The sequence below is a fragment of the Mixophyes fleayi genome, chromosome 3, assembly GCF_038048845.1.
Source record: "Mixophyes fleayi isolate aMixFle1 chromosome 3, aMixFle1.hap1, whole genome shotgun sequence".
NCBI lineage: Eukaryota > Metazoa > Chordata > Amphibia > Anura > Limnodynastidae > Mixophyes > Mixophyes fleayi.
Genome location: NC_134404.1, coordinates 151,859,487 through 151,881,725, shown reverse-complemented (window position 1 = coordinate 151,881,725; position 22,239 = coordinate 151,859,487). Strand labels below are relative to the sequence as shown.

Here is a 22,239-nt window from a genome sequence, read left to right as displayed (position 1 = left end):
TTCCTCCTCTTTTGGTTGTCCTGCTGACTCTCTGCTATTTCCTCATATATATCTAATGTTTTATTAAGAGCAGAATGGTTAAAAGTATTGTGTGTGTAGAGGGGGCAGTATATGAATGTATTGTGTGTTTGTGGGGGCCAGTATATGAATGTATTGTGTGTGTAGGGGGCCCAGTATATGAATGTATTGTGTGTGTAGGGGGGCCATTATATGAATGTATTGTGCGTGTAGGGGGGCCAGTATATGAATGTATTGTGTGTGTAGGGGGGCCAGTATACGAATGTATTGTGTCCAGTATATGAATGTATTGTGTGTGTAGGGAGGCCAGTATATGAATGTATTGTGTGTGTAGGGGGTCCAGTATATGAATGTATTGTGTGTTTGTGGGGGCCAGTATTTGAATGTATTGTGTGTAGGGGGACCAGTATATGAATGTATTGTGTGTTTGTGGGGACCAGTATATGAATGTATTGTGTGTGTAGGGGGCGCAGTATATGAATGTATTTGTGCGTGTGTGGGGAGGGAGGGCAGTATATGAATGTATTGTGTGTTTGTGTGAATATTATTATTTTAAATTGTTGTGGTTGGAGGGAGGACTAATTATAAAACATGGGTGCGATTGATTTAACACTAGGGGCTAGATTTACTAAACTGTGGGTTTGAAAAAGTGGAGATGTTGCCTATAGCAACCAATCAGATTCTAGCTGTCATTTGTTTATTGCACTCTGCAAAATGACAGCTAGAATCTGATTGGTTGCTATAGGCAACATCCCCACTTTTTCTAACCCGCAGTTTAGTAAATCTAGCCTTGGGACTTGTTGGAGTTTTCTAAATTTTATGTACCCATTTTTTTTTCCAAATAGGGCCTCCAATATTCCAGGATCCAGACAACCAGCAAATGAGTTAAAGTAACCAGCAGCCACAAGGGGTGACAGTGACAAGAACAGGTAGGAGAGAGCAGGACAGTCTGCCAACTGTCCTGAATCTGGTGAGACAGTTCCGAACTTGGGTGACTGTTTCGCTCAGGACAGTTTGGGAGGTATGTGCCGCTTCACTGTGTACTGCTGGTGAAGGCAGAACTGTGTGCACCTAACAGTAGTGCACACAGTATTGCCTGTGTATTTGTCTAAACTGATAACCATGCTACATCATAGGGGGTTACCCAGTCTAAAGTGCCCAGACCCCCAGAGCCTTAATCCAGCTCTGGGCCTGGGCATAAAATATATATATGGATTAAGCAACACTACAATAGCCTCTTTTTATATAGATAAATATATATTTCACCAAAAATCAACTTTTACGGATGGGCCGCTGCTGTGTGCTTGCCCCCCGGCTGAAATCTGCCAGCCCTTCCCTGCTCTCTTGCTGCCCCCACCTCTGCTAGAAATCTCCCTCATTCTATCAGACCATCCCACAATGCTTCAACTGCTCCCTTAAAATCCACCTGTTCATTAAAGCCTACTATTCTACTGGTTAAACATTGCTCTACCATCTCCCACTAAGTATACCTTCCCTCATCCTCCGCTCTTCATGTCACCTACACTTATTTCTATCCCTTTCATCTGGTTTCTAGTTCCCTTTACACTGACTTACCCCTATATGTCACACCATTTGTTTTCCCATTCCCATTAGCTTGTAAGCTCCCATGAGCAGGACCCTTTCCATCCTGTCCTCCTTTTCTCATTATCATTGCCCTCAGCATGCCAGCTATATTTTGCACCTCCTCCTTGGGCTCTATGCTCTCTGTGTCCACATCTTCCTTGTCATCCACCTTAATCACTGGCTCTGATCCTGTTTGTTGTGCCCATGCCTCAGGGCCCCGGTGCAGTGATTAATTACCCCTCATTTTCTCCCTTTTCTAGTTATAGTGGTTTTGGAAAACCTCTTCTGTCTTATGGCCCTTTATGGCTATTCTTAGCTGTGTAGTGAAGTACTGCAGTATGTTTATTGTTTATAGTATTCTACTGTAATGCTATGTACTGTTTTTAGTGTGCTCTCTGTACGGTGCTGCAGACCTTTTGTGGTGCCCTATAAAAAAAAATTAAAAATAATAATATCTATAACAATATAAACGCACACGCTGTGGCATCAAGCATAGCTCTATGCATCTTGGAAGAACTGAGTGTCAGAACTGGCGTGGGGATTTAGCTGCAGCCGAACTCACTAAATATTGAAACTCTACAGAAGAACTGTGAGGATCTGGAACCAATGCAGGTCTTGTGGACCTATGTGTCCAGCCAAAAGCATAGTGACAGTGAAGCAGGGCCACTGCCCCCTACATGGCAGCGCCAGGGGAGATTCAAGCCCATATTGCATACACCAGGGAGGCTAATAGTGTTGCATTTGCACCCTTGTGTGACATATGGCCCATCTGCCGTAGCATGACATTTAATCATTTCTTGAACATGCTATAATTGCTGTTGGTATTTTTGTATTAATAAACTTGCAGCCTTATGTCAATCAACAAAAGGCATACTTGAAGGATGCAACACATGGTCTACAGATTTTTAAAGACATGCTATGGAATAGAAATTTCCGGTTAGTCACATGCGATGTGACTCTACTATGCAGTGTTATCAAACATGATTTGGGCATCAATAGAATACATTATAATTTAGAGCAAGATTCAATTATGACTAAAACTCAAATAGAATTCATTCTTACAAACATTGAGTTAATTTTAAAACATCATTATTTTTGGTTTGATGAACAGTTTTATCTACAGCTACAAGGGACAGCTATGGGCACTAGATTTGCCCCCAGCTATGCTAACCTATATATGAGCTTTTGGGAGGATCAGACTATCTGGTCCCATAGTAGCTCGGAGGCAATTCTAGTGCTCTGGAAAAGATACATCGACGATGTGATTATTGTTTGGGATGGATCAGAATCATCCCTTCTTCCGTTTTTAACCCACATCAATACAAATGAATATAGCTTGCACTTTACAGCCAAATAGAGTCAGTCCAATATAGAATTCCTAGATCTAGAGATATTCATTCAAAACAATACATTAGCCACTAAAACATATAGAAAAACAGTTGATGTTAATAGTTATATTTAATCAGATAGCCATCATCACCCACAATGGCTTAGAAGTTCCCATTCAGCCAGTTCACTAGAATTCGACGCAATTGTACTGAAATAGATGGTTACTTCCCTCAGGACACACTGATGAGATCTCAATTTCAAGAAAAGAATTATGGCAAAGATTTAATTAATGAAGCATTCAATAATTTAAAACATACAGATCGTAACCAATTATTAAAGTACAAATCATTAGAAATGCCAAACACTTCTGACGAGCATGTCAAAGATAATAATCAGGTACATTTTGCATATGATTATTCCAGTGGAGCCCAACAACTAAAACATATAATGAACAAGCATTGGCATATCGTGCAAATGGATATTATATATCCCTTACTCCCCAAATATCCAAAGGTGGTCTTTAGAAAAGCTCCAGACATCAAAAAAGTTCTAGTCACAAATCTTATAAAAAATAGTACCACTCATACTGACTGGCTAAGTAGTACCAGCCAAACACCCGGTATCTACTATTGCTGTAAATGTATCTATTGTAAAACTTTGAAATGTGGGACAACTACGAGAACATCCCAGTTCCATTCATCCTATAACAACAAAAGATATACCATCAAGGAATTTATCACTTCTAGTACAAAGAACGTGATTTATCTCATACAATGTCCATGCGGAAAACAATACGTTGGTCGCACTGTTAGACCATTGAAAATCCATATAGGGGAACATCTTAGAAATATAAAAAATGGATTTGAGAAACATCATTTATCAAGCCATTTCAAAATTGTGTACAACTGTGACCCTACAGGACTCAGCTTTCTGGGTATTAAATGTTTACACAAAACTGGAGAGGAGGAGACACAATTAGAAACATCAATTTAAACACCCTAGCGCCACGAGGACTCAATATTGAGCTTGACCTCTCATTATATATAACATGTGAATTCATTGATTTGACATGTATTTATGGATGTGGGATGGTGATATCACTGTGCCTTGTCCATTTCTCTCTGTGGAAGGGGTATCTCCATGCAATCTGCGGTCATACCACCCTGGAAATGCCCAACCACCGCTGACCTTCGAAGCCAAGCAGAGCGGAACCAGTCTAGTACCAAGATGGGTGACCACCTGGGAACATTTGGTACAGTAGGAAGCATGTAGTAGATTATCTGCCCTTTTTGCAGTGATAACTTCAGTGAAGGGGCAGGTGATGTCTCTTTCTCATGTCATTTATGCAGTTAACTATGAGGTCCATCTTTTACTTTAAAGAGGTCTACACGATTCAGCTTAGGGGAGTATTATGATCTTTCTCTCCTCATTGTTTTAACGCCACCTATTTGTATAGGTATTAATACATTGTTTGATTTAAGTTATAGAGAGATCAATGTTAGCTCTCATCCTGGTATACATATTTCTTTGTTTACACGCACCTTAGTATTATACTATTTACGGGTCATTGTTTAAGATTTGGATTTTATTTTGTGTATATTTGTATGTTGATATGCAATCCATAGATTTATGTTACCTTAATCACTGTAAATTTATAAATGATACATAGTATTTTTCTCTATTCTTTTCTATATATAACAATAAAATGATATGTAGCATCTCCAGTTTTTATAGACATCAGATTTCTCCCCTATATTATTTAGAGATCTATTTCTACTATTTGACCTGAAGACCAATACATTAAAATATACAGTTGATTGTTTGGTGTAATTCAGCAATCACTATCTAGGGACTACTATATAATAAGTGATACTTATTTGGTTGCTTATTTGCTCATATGGTATTCATGTATTTTATGTACCTTAAAGTGGTTAATGTATATATTATGTATACATAATGTATATTTCATGTATGACATAAGTTGTCGCATTATATATAAATATCACAATCTGCTATATCCTGGCTTTCCATTTTATCTAATGGTACACATTTGTTAGAATAAGTTTTGGTCACATAGATCTCAGATTAAGATGCTGTAATATGTTTTTAAATACATGGCCTAGTATCTATAGGATTTGATTATGCCACCTCTGTTTTACCTAATCATATGCATATGAGTACAACCGCAGCAGTGTTATTATCCAGTGTAAACCGTCTTGCAAAAGTACTATTAACATTGGATCACCACATTGATTGGCTATGGACATGCATAAATATCCACCCTCCGTGATGGTGGACACAACCCCCTGAGGAAACCTGTCTGTCAAATGAAATGAGTTGGAACGCCCCTACTTCGATGCCATACAGGAAGTGACTATCTTGTGTTCCACTGTGTAACGCACGCCGTCGGCTGTACCTTATCTCACTCATTTCAGCCTCCTGTCGTCCACACTGATCCTAAGACCCATCGCACGAGCCTTCGGTTAACACCAGGGGGTAAATGTATCAAGCTGAGAGTTTTCCAGCGGGTTTGAAAAGTGGAGATGTTGTCTATAGCAACAAATCAGATTCTAGCTGTCATTTTGTAGAAGGTACTAAATAAATGAAAGCTAGAATCTGATTGGTTTTTCAAACCCGCCGGGAAACTCTCAGCTTGATACATTTACCCCCAGATCTTCTACACAGCAGTGTAAACTACAAGGAGCATTAAGTTAATTGATTACTTACCTCTGCGTTATTCCTACCACCTCTTTTCTGTTCACTTCTACTGACTGTTGTGATCTGGATCATTGGGCATCAATATTGTGCTTTGGATTGTTGGATCTCTATGGACACATAATCGGTGGACTGTTTTTATTTTCCCCTTTCTTTTCTTTTTTTATTATATATTTTTTGTCATTTATGTCCACGTTTGTACATGGTTTTACCCGATTGACTTAGCCGCTAGCCTATTGTGAGTTATCATTTGTATTTGACTGATCAATGTATGTTGCAATTTCATAATTATTCATTGTGACCAATATTTTAACCTTAGTGTATAGTTGAATCCCTTAATAAATTGCCTTATTTAAAATCTATATCCAGTACATCCATCTTATTTAGCAGTTCTTCTAGGCAATCAAACGCATAATTGTATTATCATTAATAAACTTAATGCATATTTTTATTTGGAGACTGGGTGTGAATGTATGTTTCAACTTCGATGGTATTAAGGCCTGTGGATGCCCTAGTATCATTACACCCACACATTCCCTTTATTAATTCTACTGTGTATCCTTTTTACTTAGAGTTGCCCAAAACTGTACCAAGTAAGCCAGATGTGGTCTATCTAGTGTTTTATACTATGGTAACACTACATCTGTATCAGTCAAAAGACAGAAAACTCTTGCACTTTGATATAAAGCAACTGCCATTTTCAGTTTAGCGGTTGGCCTTTTAAGCTATTTTATATAAACTTGGTAAACTTCAGACAAAGAACCCTGCAACACTCTTATTTAAAATTTACAAATACACATTTGGTTTAAATAAATTTGCATTTGACAAAAAAACCATAACATCTAAAGAGCAAAAACAAGATTTTTAACATAATCATAACAAACGTATTTGTTTGTTTCCAGTTTCATAATATTTAAAGCTAGTAACATAGACTGAACTTAGAGAATTGTCAAATATTCCATCAAATGTAACTGACAATCAAAATAAATGTATTTTCGCTGGCCCACAAACATTTATAATGTTTCAGGAAAGACAACAGAAACAGGGATGTAGACAAAAGTTTATTTACACCATACAACATTTTAAATATTTTATACAGAGCTGCAGCAGAGAAAGCCACTATGAGCTTCCAAGATAAAACTGCAATAATAAAGATGTGAAATATATTATTCATATAAAAGTGAGATTATTACTTTATTGCATTTAAAGCAATGAAGAACGTAGCTCAACAAACATTCATTTAATGACAAAAAGTTTGCTTTTTTTATATTATAAAGTAAAAAGTGTAGTAATGGCCAAACAGACTGTTATAAATTTTAAAAACTGCATATATACATTGTGCTTCATGGTGAAGTTTTTTGAAAACTAAACCAAATGAAGCTGTTACAACATGAATTGTTGTTTGAGGTTGATCTATAAAGATTACCTTACAAATCCATTCCACGGGTACTTACAACACATGATGGTAAGATTTGTACACCTGGTTCTGCACTAGATTTTCTAGTGAGAGTAGACAAGAAATAAAAAAGGAAAAGAACCAAAAAAAAAAAACCCACTGACATTTGGCACATGAAGATCCTGACATGAAGTAGTCACAAAAGTCCAGGCGCCAGGCTTCTAAAGTCTCTCATGTGTCAGTGCAAATCACTTGTTGTCTTTTTTAAGTCTTTTGTTGTGGTTACGTTAAACCTCTGTTTGAAAGTCGCCTTCCTGTACATCTAAAGGCAAATTCAGACATTTCTCCCATTCGGAGGGTCTAAGTTCTAAAGAATCTTTTGCTTCTGAATCTAATACATTTATTGTGGTGTAATGTTGATATTCACTTGTGTTTTTGAAACTGTCCCATGGATTCTTGCTTAATGCTGGGTTATCCTGTGGACAAATAAAGTAAAGTAAAATATATGTATTAACATACAAGATTAGTATACTTAAAACTTGATGCCATAATTGCATTAATTTGCATATTCATTAGGAAGATGAGCCCTATATAAAAAGTACTTATTTTTAACAATAGATAACATATACATTATAATACACCTGTAAACAAGTTAATTCTGTGGTAATCACCTTCCAATCTGAATCTGCCAAATGCACAATACTATAATGTTAATATATGGGTGGCCATGATGCAGGTAATTCTCCAACTACTATTTTGTTACTATGTGAGCGCTGCTGCACTGACATCCCATCAACTATCATGTCAGCCGGATAAAAGAAGTAAGCCGCCAAAAAGATGCTGAAAACATCTGGCAAGGTGGGTATGAATATTTTTTTAGAAGAAATCTGCCACCACCACCCTAAAAGGTGCTGTACTGAGAACTCCTTTAAGAAGGAAACAGTTCTGCAATATACAGCCTGCTGTAGGGACATGTAAACAATAAAATAAATAATTAGATATAATAAATGCATGTCCTGATAAATCAATTTTACCTTCCCAAGAGAAGATTTATAGATAAAAAAAGGACATAATTAGTTTATATTTTGACACCATAGTATGCTTTAACATAGATTCAGCAAACAATAATGTTAGGAACAGTAAAACAGTCTGTGAACTAAAATTTAGCATTTTACAAAATCCCAGAAGATGAATAATTTGTCTACATCAGCTTGTTAGGCTGATTTGTTTGGCACATAATTGGATTTGTGACCATTGTGAAGGATTTTTGCCTTAGTTCTGTAATCTGCATATTCACACAAACAAAGGCTATTTAACCACTTCTTTAACCACTTACTGACTAGTGTGCTTTAACTCCTTCATAACCAGACCAAATTTTACTGTAGTCAAGCATGTCAGTTTAAATAGAAATAACTGTATTCTACCGAAACAAGTTTCATATTGGCTTTTCTGGAACATACAGTGATTTGTTTATGTAGCAAATTGGAAAAAATATTTTATAAGCATTATTTAAGTTCAAGCAAGTAAAATTGAAAACATATACAGTGTTCTATGATTGATTAATTAACTTATTGTAGCTTGTGCAGCCCGAAATTTTCACCATAATTTAGACAGCTAGTCTTCCTGAATATAGTGATGTCAAATATATGTGCTTAATTGAACATCTGATGTAGTCATAAGGCCCAAGAACAACTGCAGACTGTCATATCTGCAAATAGGTAGAAAAACACTTACTTAACATTTTTCCCTACTTGTTTGGCAAGAGGGATTGACACAGATGCAGAACAAATTTCATCTATGTCTTTCCCTGCCCTTAGCGTCATATTACTTATAATCATCAGCATTAGATAACTATTAACCATCGTTTATTGCGCCTGAGAGGCTGAAGAAACATGGATTGCATCTTTTCAAGCAGAAATTCTCAGTGACATAATTGTGATGTCACCAGATTCACTGGCAACCTCAGTGTGGAAGAATTTGGAAACACAATGCTCAGACTGAGCGCTGTGAATTTGTGATCAGTTTACTGGGAACCAAATAAAAACAAGTCGATTTATTTAAAGGCGAAAGCCGGCATGTGGGGTTTTTAAATATATATTACATTTCTGTTTTATACATCGTCAGCAAAATCCACAGAAAATAGTCCATTTTACAATAACGCAGGTTTATTTGAGTTTACCCCTGCCTGAAAAACTGGACTAATTTTACATAGATACGTGTATCTATTTTGTAGCGAATATTTTTATTTTTAGGTCATGTTAAAATATATATATATACAGTATATCTGAATAGATTATTACAAGACTATTACAACTTAATAATACACGGAGTGCATTTGCCATCATTAGAGTTTGTATTGCTATCTTAGAAGAACTGGATATCAATTTCCCAAGCTCCATACAAAATGAATTGAAAATGTCAATCAAGCTGCACACGAGAGAAATGGAATGTACCACATTTTAATTGATTTGGAATCTCATTGTCTCTTCAGATACAGTAGAAAGAACATTATCCCTGGAATGTATAGCATGTGTATTTTTGCAAATAAGTAACACAATTTATGATGGGGTAATCACAAAACAGCCATATAGCTGCCAAGATTTTAATTAAATCTGTTCTAATGGAGTGTGACCTATAAAACATATGAAAAGCAGGATGAATAAAACAAAACTTTTTTTTTTACCTTTTAAGCAAATTATATTTAGAGTGTTACAATATTTTTTTTTTACTTAGACATTCCCTTACTAATAACAGGTAATAACAGCTATAATTTCTCGCTATTCATCACTACTGACACTAAGCATTCAGCAGCAATATGCAGAGAGTTTAATGCTAGAGGCTTTCTGTGATGACTGTTCATATTTATATTTAGGGGGGAAATCAAATGCCCACAATGTGCCGCTTAACATCACTGCCAAGTCCAACTGCGCATATTACTGGCCATTACAGCAGGGAATCTCCGCACATTTTCCTTGTACACCTAAGGGGTCAGAGGAAAAATGAGCATAGATTCCAGCCAGAACATCAGTGTTACGAGTTTCCGTGGACATTTTGGAGACACAACACGCTGAATTGTAGCGCCACCTAAGATGTCCCTGTTACTTATGTGCTATATACTCCCAGCAGCTGCTGAAGCTGAAAATGTGGTTAAAAATGGACAGCATATCTCTTAAAAATTCAATAGCCAGTCCCAAAGTAAGTCAGCCTAGGTTGATTAGGACTAGGATGGAGAAACCAGCAACATGATGTTCCCCCTAGTTATAGCAATAGACAGTCCTATGATATTCACCATAGGATGCCTCCATTGAATGAGATGTCAAACTAATATGGGGCTTTTAAGCATAGATCATTGTCATCCCCATTCATAAAAGAACTAGACTTCTTCCAGACCCACTTGGGATAATAGTCATTGGGAGCCTAATTCTACCACATTTAAACCCGTATTATGGACAGATGGTAGCTTATAAACCTGTCCATTACACCTAAAAACATAAGTTAGAAATAACACACCCACACCTCATATATGCATCCATGACCCATACCCTTGTTTAAAAAGTATTTAGTAAGTAAGACAAAGAAAACATTTTTTCCCCCTGGTTTCAAGGTGATGTAATCCAGCACCATCGGCATTCAACAAGGACATTATTTTTTTTTTCATCCTACATAGTGAAAAGAGAAAACTTATCCATCAAAAATGTATCCCCTCCACTTAATACTGTTGCCTGGTGATAAATGGTGGAAACTGGGAGTCCCCTTTATTTTCTGTGTACTTGGTTGTCTAGGTGCATACACACATTTGATTATGTCTCCTCTGCCACGACACAGAAAGAAGAAAAGGGGATTGCCACTTTCTTACACACAATGGGAATTAGAGAGAGAGACTATGATGGGCTTCTCCTGCCGAAGGGAAGGTAGGAACAGTGGGGTATGACACAGCCCCTTCGTGGTGGATATTATTATAGCCTGGATAGCAGTGGAGACGAGCATGCCTCTGATCCTTCAGAGGAGAGTGGTTCAGAAACCAGCAACGGCAATATACCATTGTGGAGAAATGGAACAAAAAGAAAGGAAACAGAGACATGTTCTACAAACAATGATTCTATACCAGATGGTAGCAGTGTATTAAACACAGGATGAAGGGCGAAAATCTGATGGGGTGTCCATCCAAACACTTTCCAGAAAAAATGATGGATCCAGAGTGTACAATAAAAAGCAGTCCTGTCTGTACTGTGAGAAGCCTGTCTCAAAATAAGTGGCATATTAATAAGCATGTTCACCGTAATCAGACTGAAGTTGCCTGGGCAATTAAATTTCCCAAGCACTCGAAGGGAATACAATTTGAACATCTAAGGTATAGAGGCAACTTTGTATTTAACTCCGAGGTAGGGTTGGGTACTCTTTTATGGTGGAGATAATTCCGACACCGAGGAGTACTACAGTCAAATTCCGAATGTGTGAAAAAACTATTGCAATGTAAGCAGACTTACCTCTAAACCGACGCTGTAGATCTCCGATTGCAGTAGGAGGGTGACTGGAAGTTATTCCAACTAGTCAGGTGACCGTCAGTAAGTCTGCTTAGATTACAATTGTTTTTTCACACATTCGGAATTTAAATGTAGTATTCCTCGATGTCGGAATGGTGGTAATCGTGAAAATTATTACGATCGTCGAGGTAATAAGCAGAGGATGCTGTGTGGCATCACATGAAGAAATGTAAGCTAAACCAAATGTTTAGCATCATGCAACAAGACTAATCTCTGGTAAGATAGTCCAGTCTCTGTGTGCCTTAGTTCAGCTTGTTCCACCTGATATCAGCAGTGGCTATTGAAAGCTTTTGAGCAGCATGACTCACTAAAAATGACAGATGCATTATGCAGTTAGGGTAACATCTCTACATCCAGTTCGCATCAGATGTTGGCAATCATGAGTATATCCACCAAAAATTTTGAGAAATGGGAAGTCTACTCTTACATGCCAGAAGAGTTACTGCTTTGGGAAAGATTGGAAGACTTTACCATTTACCATCAAACTTTCTGCATGTAGTAGACACTGTGAAGCTCGTAGCTGGCTACCATGATGAAACCGGCATATTCAAGAACCCCTCACTGGCACTGAAGGTTGGCCATGACTTGCACAATATTTTGAGCACTGAGGAATGCTGAACAATAATGGAGGTCTGCACTGCTATAATGAAAAACGCCCAAAATTTCAGGAAGATCAATGATGCAAGACAGAATGAGCTGATTTAATTGGTTGCCTTAAAAATTGTGAAGGGGTCAAAATTGAACTTGCCTCAACTCTTTCCTTTCACTGAAGATTTGAAAAAGATACAGTTGTATATCAATCGGTAACAGAAGGCATACCACAGCAACTTATCCACCGAACCTTCGCTTAAAAAGTGGGTCACCCTGGCACAGGTATTCTTATTAAACTGAAAAAGGGAAGGGGAAGTTTCCAAGATGATGTTAAATACCTTTTTATTCAGAGATGTTTTGTTTGCCTGGCGCTTTTCAAGCTTGAGAAGAATCTCTGCTGGCATTTCACAAGGACTTTGAGGGAGAAACATTCCAATCCTGCTGACACCAGCAATGCAAAGTGCATTGAAACTTCTTGCAGAGAACCATGAACAATGTGGAGTGGCCACTGAAAATGTCTACATGTTTGCAAGATCAGCTGCTTTGTCACATTTAAGAAACTTCGATTGCATATGACTCTTTGCTCGGGAATGTGGAGCTAAAAATCCGCAAACACTGTCTTCCACAAAGTTTTGAAAGCATGTTGCTACTCTTTCAAAATACCCAACCTAGGTGACACAGATTTGGATCAATTGTCAGACTCCAGGGTGCACCAGACAGTACCCTCCAACTCACCAAGATCAGCAAGTTTATAATGACTCCGGAGTGGGGAAGACTGTCTGATTTCAAAAGCAAGAATTTGGAAGAGATGAACATTAATACAGATGGAATTTTCAAAATCTCATATCCAATATATGGATTTTTACCTTCTTAATTGGTGGTTTATTTATCTGTTCTTGGTTAGAACTAGTTCAGCTACTGAGTGACGAGTCAGACTATGAGCAATCCCCTGAACCAGAGAGACAAGTGGACATGCATTCGGTCGTCAACTTGCTTTCAGAAGGAAGACAATGCAAGCATTTGGCATCATGATACCAGAGCACAACCAAGGCTTCCAATGGTTGAAGTAACACACTGTTTCGCTACTCAAAGCATGTGGTTTTATCTGTGCTTTGTAGATTCATCTGTAATGGATAATTCTGCTCTATTTCAGGTTGCAAATTAGTGCAGACAAAAAACTGGAACAGAGAGGAGGTCAAAGCTTTTGAGAAGCATATGGGGAAGATTATTCCGATATAGAATGCCGGAAAGCATGATTGCATCACATGCATCATGGCTGAGCCATTTGCACTGAGAGATTGGAACTGGTTAGCTGTGAAAATCTATATAAAGACCTGGATAACAGCTATAAAGAGAAATAAAAATAGTTGATTTGATACACAGTGTTTTTCATGACTATAACCTGTTTTACTAGCTGTGGTTAGGTGTCAGTGGATGCTTGTGTATGGATGTCCTCAGTTGGCTGGAATACATGAAACTGTCCCCACAAGGCAGTGAGATGTCAATTATTTGGTATAGGTCAAACTGAAAATATCAAATGATAGCCGTGATGACAAACAGCTCCTAAACTTACTAATTTGATTGTACTGTTGATTGTACTGTTGATTGGGCAATAGAAAATGGGTGTCCCCATTTATTTAACAAAAAAAAATTAAATTAGAAAAACCTCCTCTAATTTACTGCCACTGGCCAACACTAAATGAATGACACCAGGGGGTATATTTACTACACTGCAGGTTTGAAAAAGTGGAGATGTTGCCTATAGCAACCAACCAGATTTTAGCTGTCATTTTGTAGAATGCACTAAATAAATGACAACTGAAATCTGATTACTTGCTGTAGGCAACATCTCCACTTTTTTAAACCTGCAGTGTAGTAAATATGCCCCCAGGAGTCTTAGTAACTCCCCATTTACTGTAAATGGTTGGAACCGCCAACCAATCAGAAATGAGGAGAATGTTTTAAAACCCACTGTTTGTCAGTCCGACTATTTAGACATGGAGTCTAGGAGATTTTCATTCTCAATCACTTAGTGCTGTAGTACTAGTGTGTAGAGGGGTTGTTTCTGACAGGGATTTTTTGTTTTTGCCTTTGATTATGTTGTTTCAAGAAAGAAGAGGGAATCTGCTGGATGGCGAGAGAACAGTTGGTACCGGACTAGGCTGTCTATGAACATAAAGTATGCATAATTTTGATGGCAGTGTTAAATTTCTTTTAATAGACTTACCATACATCCGGTATTTGGTATATCCCGAAATCTGTCCAGAGTTTGAAATTTCTGGTTTAATTCCTGAAATAGCTCCATATGCCGCTTTCTAGTATGCATGACCTTCTGTAAAAGAAAGATCACCGTAATAAATTTTCTACAGATTATTAATTTAAAAAATAGAGTTTATATATGCACTAGAAAAAAACCAAATTGATGACAATATAGAGATTACAATTCCAGAATTAATTCTGTGAATTATTAATGTGAATCTCGGATTCATCAATTATTTATATAATTTGAACAAACAAGATTATCATGTGTCTTTAAATTCAATTTTATTACTATTACATAATTTTGTACAATGAGAAAATAAGGGGAAAGCCACTGTGTCCATATTAGCAACATCAATATAATTTAGACGCTTGTATATACTGTGCAGTATAAATTTGCCTTTTTTAATAACAGTAGATACCTGTCCTGGCTGACTAAATATGTTATAAGGAACACAATCCTCTCTAAATGTGAACTACACAAAGAATATATGTATTTAATATTACTCCTTTGTGTTCATAGATTGAAATCTCTTGGTTGTCAAGTTCTTTAATTCTATATGTATATACATATATAAAAACATATGAAATTGAATGCAGTATTGCTGGATGCATAATTTTAGTTAACAATTTTTACAGTATAATTAAAAAACATATTATTATTCAAATTAATGTTCTAATTCAAAGTCTCAATTAGACTACAAAAGCAAATATGAATAAAATTTACAAAATCGCATGGCAGTTTCTATAACACATGCAAGTTCAAAGAAAGTAATTCATGTACAGTCATTTATCTAAATTCCTTCGTAGCTCAACCATGTTAAGGTAATATTTTATTGTTTTTCTGCAGGTGAGCCCATGAGGGACTTTAGGTAACTCTCTGAAGGGAAATGGACTGGCCTGGCTAGATCCACAATGTTTACAGGTAAAATTTTATGATAATCTTTAGATTATGTTCATAGATTATGGTATGTTTTTTAATACATTAGGAGTTGATATGATAGACAAGGTTTCACAGGTAAATAAATAAACAGAAGTACAGGGAGCGCCAAAAACGGATAATATATATATATATATATATATATTTATTAGTTAAATTTAAAAAACAACTGATCTCACATGTACACAGGTAAATAGCCTGGTTAATGTTTTCCATAATCAATATCAGTTTTTCATAATCAGTATCTTTACAGTCTTTACCTTACAATTGCAATACATTTTATTACTTAAATGAATGCTCCAATTCATAAAACTGCTCAAAAAATATCATAAAGATTCAGTGGAACACAATGGAAGTTAAGCATCTATTAAGTATGTGCTTATAAAAAAAATAATTGATGTGCATGATCATATTATCTAAAGTCCTATATAAACCAGTACTGTTAATATAATATTATTTAATTGCTTTCCAGCAGGTGACTATATAAGATAAACTGTAAATGCCTCAAGGTACTTGGATTGGGTTGGCCAGATCTATTATATTTATAAGAAGAATTGTATTACTTGCCATGCAGTATGTCCAGGCTTCTTATAAATGAGAATAGTTTGCTTTGAGATGACAGCATTTAGAGGACCTGTAAGTTTTGATGTAGTGTACAAAGCCTGGTGGGATTAACTGCGATTATCTAAAAATGGGGATTGATAGGGCAACAAGTTGGCAGAAGCCAAACAGGTTCCTATTGCTATCAAATTGCTATAGTAAAAGTGTGTCATTTCACTACAATTACCACACTATCCCAGAGAACACTGACATTCTGAGTTATGATTAGCTTTATATTGGTCTGTTTGATAAGCCCCATGTTACCTGCTTTTGAAACCACTAGATATACTATATGCAAATTGGTCCAAACATTTAGTCCATTTGACTGCCAAATTAGTGACCTTCAAATGGCGAGTGTGCAGGGTGTGGCAATGCAAATCAACATCCCCTTCAGCATGGATATGCCCCCCCAACTGCCCAATGGCAAGTGCTAGGGAGGGGGGTGAATCCATAAGAATGGTGTCATCATGACCCTCACCCTGCTGGTAGGTAAGTTGGCTGGAAGTAGGTTGGAAATAAGCAGATGGCCTTCTCTCCTGGGAAACTGAGAGTATTCCATGATAAAAAAAAGTATATATACACTCTCCACTAATCTAATTGGCCTCTGGTATCACAGACTTCTATTCCTAGGACTAATCAAACCCCTTTCCTTGTTTACTGTACGTTGTAAGAAATATCACAAATATTTGTTTTACAGCACACTAATGTTAAATTATATCTTTTATCTGCTATTTAGAGGAGGATATTTAAAACAAATTAATAGATATAAAAAGTCAAAAATGTTATTGAACATAAGTATAGCAATAATAGCAACCTCAACAAAACCACAGTGTGTGTAAAGTTAATGTTTAGAGCATTTAGAGTAACATATTGATATGTTTACCCAGCCTAAACTCATATAAACACAAAGTGTATGTATATGCACACCACAGCATGTTTGTCAACTACATAGACTGCATTAGTTACTCAGTAATTAGACAGTCTAAATTAAGAACTGTAAATGCCATTATTTACCACCATGCACCACAATAACCAACTGTTCAGGGACCTAAACTCAGTCCCACTCTAACGAAATGAACATATTTGTGCTCTGTTTTACCTTGATTACACTTGTATTTATTTTTCCCCACAGTATTAGCTTTCTTGCAAAAAACTGATTTTGTTTTAGCTTAGTTCAGCTCCATTGAAACGTTATGTATTTCCCTACCATGATGCGTAAATAAGAATTGAAGCTTTGAGCCTGCTGATCCATACTTTTCTTTTTATTGGAACTGATACGGACTTGGTCATTACTATTGGTGGAGCTACACCTCTCAGATAACATTTCAGAGTGTGTCAGACACATTTGAAATGGTGATTTAGGGGTCTAATTATTAAAGAGGCATAAGGCCTAAATCTTGCAAAAACTGGATTTTTCACAGGATTTAGGGTTTCTCCCTATTTACCAAAGTCCCAGGCCAGTAAAGGCTATTGCCTGTTATCGCAGCCCAGTAGCCATCACCGGGGGCTTCCTGTGATACTTCACCTATTTATCAAGACAGCAGAGGTACAAGAACTGCTGCTGTCTTCTGATTGCTAATGCAAAATCATTTTTTCTGGGTTTTCTTTTTATTTATTTCTTTTTTTTAAATCTATCTATTTTTTTAACTTTATTTTTTTTTCTGTAGTCTAGAACTGGAAGCCCAAGTCCAGGATTCCAGTTCCAGTCTGCATGCCCTGAAGACTCCTCCTACTGCTACCAGCCAGTATCACCGGGGAGCTAGCATCGGTCAGCTGTCCCGATGACAACGCACAATAAAAGATTTTCTATTGCTGTGATACGCAGGGATATAAAATCTAGCTATGACGGAGTCTTAATAAATAGACCTCTTTATCTTATATATAAAAGTTTATGATAGTTTGTAAAAGTGGTGAGACGGGAGCCATTTCAGTTCCCAGACCATAAAGTACACAAAATGCCACCTTCTATATAGTCATTGTTATTTTATTTTTTATGGTTTTCTCTTAGGCAAACATTTACATTCTTTGTATGTTTACAGTTTACTAAAAACAATATTAGCATTATAATCAAATATACTAGTAAGATTCAGTCATGTATCCATTTAGTGTACTAAACAGCTTTGTCAATTAATCTTAGCAGCGCATATGAAGCATAATTTTAATATTTTCGGCCATTCAGCGCAATATGCAACCTTCCAACTTCATATTACAATGGTAGTTAGATGCAAATTAGACATATTTAGATACAAATTACATGATTGACATGCCAATGTCTTAATTTACATAGTTTGTCTTATTCAAATATTTTCAATCTGAAGTTAAAGTAGATCTGCTTGACAAGTTTGAAACAGTCACTATAATTTAGTAAAAAGTAATTTGTTCTATAGAATACAAAATAAGAGAGTTAAACTAAAAAATAACAAGCAAAGAATAATAAGTTGCATGTATGCACTTGATTTCATATAGGGCATATTCCAAACATGTGCCTCTATGATACAAAGTCCATGCACCAGAAGGGCTCCAATTGGAAAGGAGTGTTGAAACAAACACTTTAGTAGTGCTTCAGAAAGGCTAGTCTTTTTCTGTAGCACTTTTGAAAGGACTCTGTTCATTTAAATGGCGTTATGCTCATATAGAATTTCAAAGGTGTTTCAAAATTGCACATGTGTTTTTGAAGCGGTATTCCAGAAATTTATTGTAGATCCCTGCACAAATCGAAGCTGGAGAGTCACATGTATCACTAACCTAAAAAATAGTTACAAAAGTAGATAACACCATAGTGAAATGTGCCTAAAATTGTTTTTAAAAGTTATATCTGCAGACAATTTAACATGCAAATTAATCAATCATTTTCAATTAAAAAAATGATGTATTTATTTGCCTTTTATTAATGATTTTGTGTTAGTTCACTTTAACTTTGTAATTTTTTTATTTCATCATTTTAGATTAGGTGATCACTTGCACTAAAAGTGTTTGTAAAAGTAACAGTTACATCTTCAAAGCTAAGTGTTATGGTTTTTTTAAAAGAAAACTAGAAAGGTATTTAGAACATACCTGATATAGTGATATAATTATACAGCAGACAATCAATTGTTACTGCATGATGCCGACAAATAAAACAATTGGTGTAGAATTTTTTTTTTTGCAATAAATGTATTAAATAAAGTACTGTTTGTTTTTTTAAATTTAACCAATTAGATTATCAATAGAGCTTATGCTGTCATTCTGTGAAAGTGTTATTCAAATCGAGAGGTGATTGTGAATAACTTAATTTAATTTATAATAAATTAATTTAATTAATCACCTTATACATAGAACTATAGGGAAGCCAGAAATTCTTTTAGTGAATTACACTGCCCAATTCAATTCAATGATGGTGTGGAGCACCAGAAAATCAGAGTTAGGGTGGTGTCAAACGGGCACTTTTGCCGCTAGAGCTCTTTCAGCCGCTAAAGCACCAGCATTACGAGGGATCAGTCACTCCCATGCTAACACATTACAGTGAAGAGGAAGATTGCAGCTTTGTGACAAAGAATAGAGCTTCCCCTTCCATCAGTGTGTCAGCACATGAACAATTGAGCTCTATAAACACTAGCACTTTTCCTGCTGGAAAAGCGCTAGAGTTAAAAGTACCTGTCTGACACCATTGTAAATGACAGTAAATACAAATAAATTGTATATTGTGGTTTCATAATGAAAAAAGGACTTTAATAAAAGAGGGTGAACAGATGGAAGTGTGATTAACACATCAAAAAACGAGTTTTGCAGCTGTGTGTGTCATAAAAGTAAACCAGTTGAGATGAAATTGAAATACCTAGATATCTTTACACTATTATAACTGTTGTATATAGCAATGGTGCTTATAAGAGTAATTTGTGTCTTTGCCCTAGTCAGTGTGTGGTACACAAATTACACCAGTTGGTCAATAGCAAACAATATATTCCCTGATATATTCAAACAGAGATATGGGTAAAGACAAGTTCAGAAGCATTTGTATTTATTTATTGCAGTACTAAATTGAATGAAGGGGGAGGGGTGGTATGGACAATAAGAATAATAATAAAAACCTACACACATATTGGACTATAACAGATTGTGAGTCCATCTAGGGCTAAGGAGGATGTTAAATAAAATGTAGGCAAATCAGGCAAACTTACTGTGCTGTTTTGGCAGCTACATACCCAATACAGAGTCTCATGTATGCAGCACACTTGCTTTTTGAACCTGTGCACCTCTATGATTTGCCCAGTGTACTTCAAAGAGCATGTCTATTCCTCATGGTTGGGAGACACATCAGTATACTAGAGGTATTTCAAGGTGCAGTGTTAATATCACATAAAAATTAAACATTTTACCACTTTAGAACAACTCATTTCTTTTCCCCACACCTAGCGAGTATCGGCCCAATGCTGACTTACATTGGCCACTCATGGCGCTTGTAGTTCACCAATGCATACTATCACTCCTAGCACACTACAAGTGTTGTGCACCCATACTATAGACTAGTAATAACTAGTCGTGACCCCATTATGAAAATAAACAGCTTGTAGTGGCCCCTTTAAGAAAATAATAAATGAACAGTCCCCTATTTATAAAAATAATAAGTCCCTTTTAGAAAAGCACCCCTAATAAATATTTACCTGAAATTTACTTTCTTTCTTGGTCCGACATAAGAAGGTTATCCAGCCTCTAAACCTCAGGATAGTATATCCTACGGTTTGGATCTAAAAACCATATATATGATGTTTGCAAACTGCACAATAAACCACGCCTTGGTTAATTTGCCCCTAAGCTTCTTTTATAAGGCTGTAGGCATTTGTTGATGCTTGTTGATTTGCTTATTTACATTTGTATTGGTCTGATTCTCTAGAGGGTGCAAATTTTAGAGTGACCTTGACATAATTCATCTTAAATAACAGATAATAAATAATTTACTTTTGAATGACCTTCAAAATCAATTCATTCATCTTTACCTGCACAAAACTAAAAAAACTCAATGGGTCTGATTCATTAAGGAGCGTAAATGGTAATGCGTAGCGTATAATGCGCACAATTAGTTTGTGCATGCCCAGGACCGGACCATACGCCACAGAAAGCAGAAGCTTCCAAATCATCTTTGAGTGCAAAGGAAACTTACGACAGTTTACGATTTCAGGGGTGGGAAAGGGGTGAATGCACATAGTCAATGTACAGTAAAGGTCGCACACAGAAGTACGTTACATGTCTAACTCATGGATGATAGTGATGACCAAACACTGCATTCATATCCTCATCAACTAATGGAATGAACTATTCACCTGCACACATCTCTTATACAACATGACTGTCAAAATGGAGTTGACTATGGTGCCATTTCATCAAAAGGATTGTTTATAGTAGTATTTGCTGAGGATTATAGGATTATACCAAATAAGTTGGTGCATTCTTTGATATTTTATAAGCACTACATACATGTGGGAATGTTGAAATTGTCCCAGCTTTTCAAATTATTATAACATGAGTGTGAACATTACCTGTGCTAGTCTGTTGTTCATTGTGCGCTTCAAAAGCTTTCACATTTTTTTGTCCATGTCATCTACTATGTATGCAATGTAGTACCATACATTTGTAATGTGTTTTGTTTTTTTTTTAAAAAAATTATATATTTTTGGACTATTTTACAGAAACATGGGGTAGATCTATGCCAGTTATAAGTATGTCTATACTGTATAATGTCCAAGGACAGTACAAAATCTGCAAGCCATGTGGCACATATAGCAACAGAGGCAAGGAGGTGCAATGCCACATGGTGACGCTCACATCATTATTTACAAGTAATCCTTTCTTATCCTAAATACATTGGTATACACTGCAGTCATAAATGGTAGGTCTACCAACTTTTCAAAATATTAACACCCTTTGCAATATGGTGTATTTGTAGAATCATTTGTCAAATATTGTAGCATTACAATATCACCATATCATTTTAAATATCTCCCTAATTGTTTGTATGTTTAATTACTCATCACTAATATATTGATTTTCTTTCTTGTCACTCTATATAGAATTCCCAAGACTATTTCGGCTGTAAAGAATATGGAATTTCTTCATACTTTACATCAAAGTACCTTTTAGGCATTGCTTTAAATGTAATGCTTAAACTAAATGGACAAAAAACAAGGAAACCATTTTTTCACAAATTTGTGTATTATTGCAAAAAAAAAAAACAACAACAAAAAGTGAGAAACACATGCAAATATAAATAACAAAGTAGTCTATTTATT

The 22,239-nt window shown here is 36.1% G+C and overlaps 1 protein-coding gene across 3 annotated transcripts in view; it reads right to left on the bottom strand.

Annotated features, from left to right (window-relative positions):
• Nucleotides 1-6,694: 6,694 nt before the first annotated feature.
• ADGRB3 (adhesion G protein-coupled receptor B3) overlaps nt 6,695-22,239 on the bottom strand; it is a 716,821-nt gene continuing 701,276 nt past the window's right edge. For all 3 annotated transcript variants that reach the window (XM_075202577.1, XM_075202578.1, XM_075202579.1), the window contains 2 exons: nt 14,405-14,509; nt 6,695-7,518 (listed from right to left, as the gene is read on the bottom strand). In XM_075202577.1, the coding sequence (XP_075058678.1) occupies nt 7,330-7,518; nt 14,405-14,509 (294 nt within the window). In that variant the 3' untranslated portion in view covers nt 6,695-7,329. The remainder of the gene's footprint in view (nt 7,519-14,404; nt 14,510-22,239) is intronic.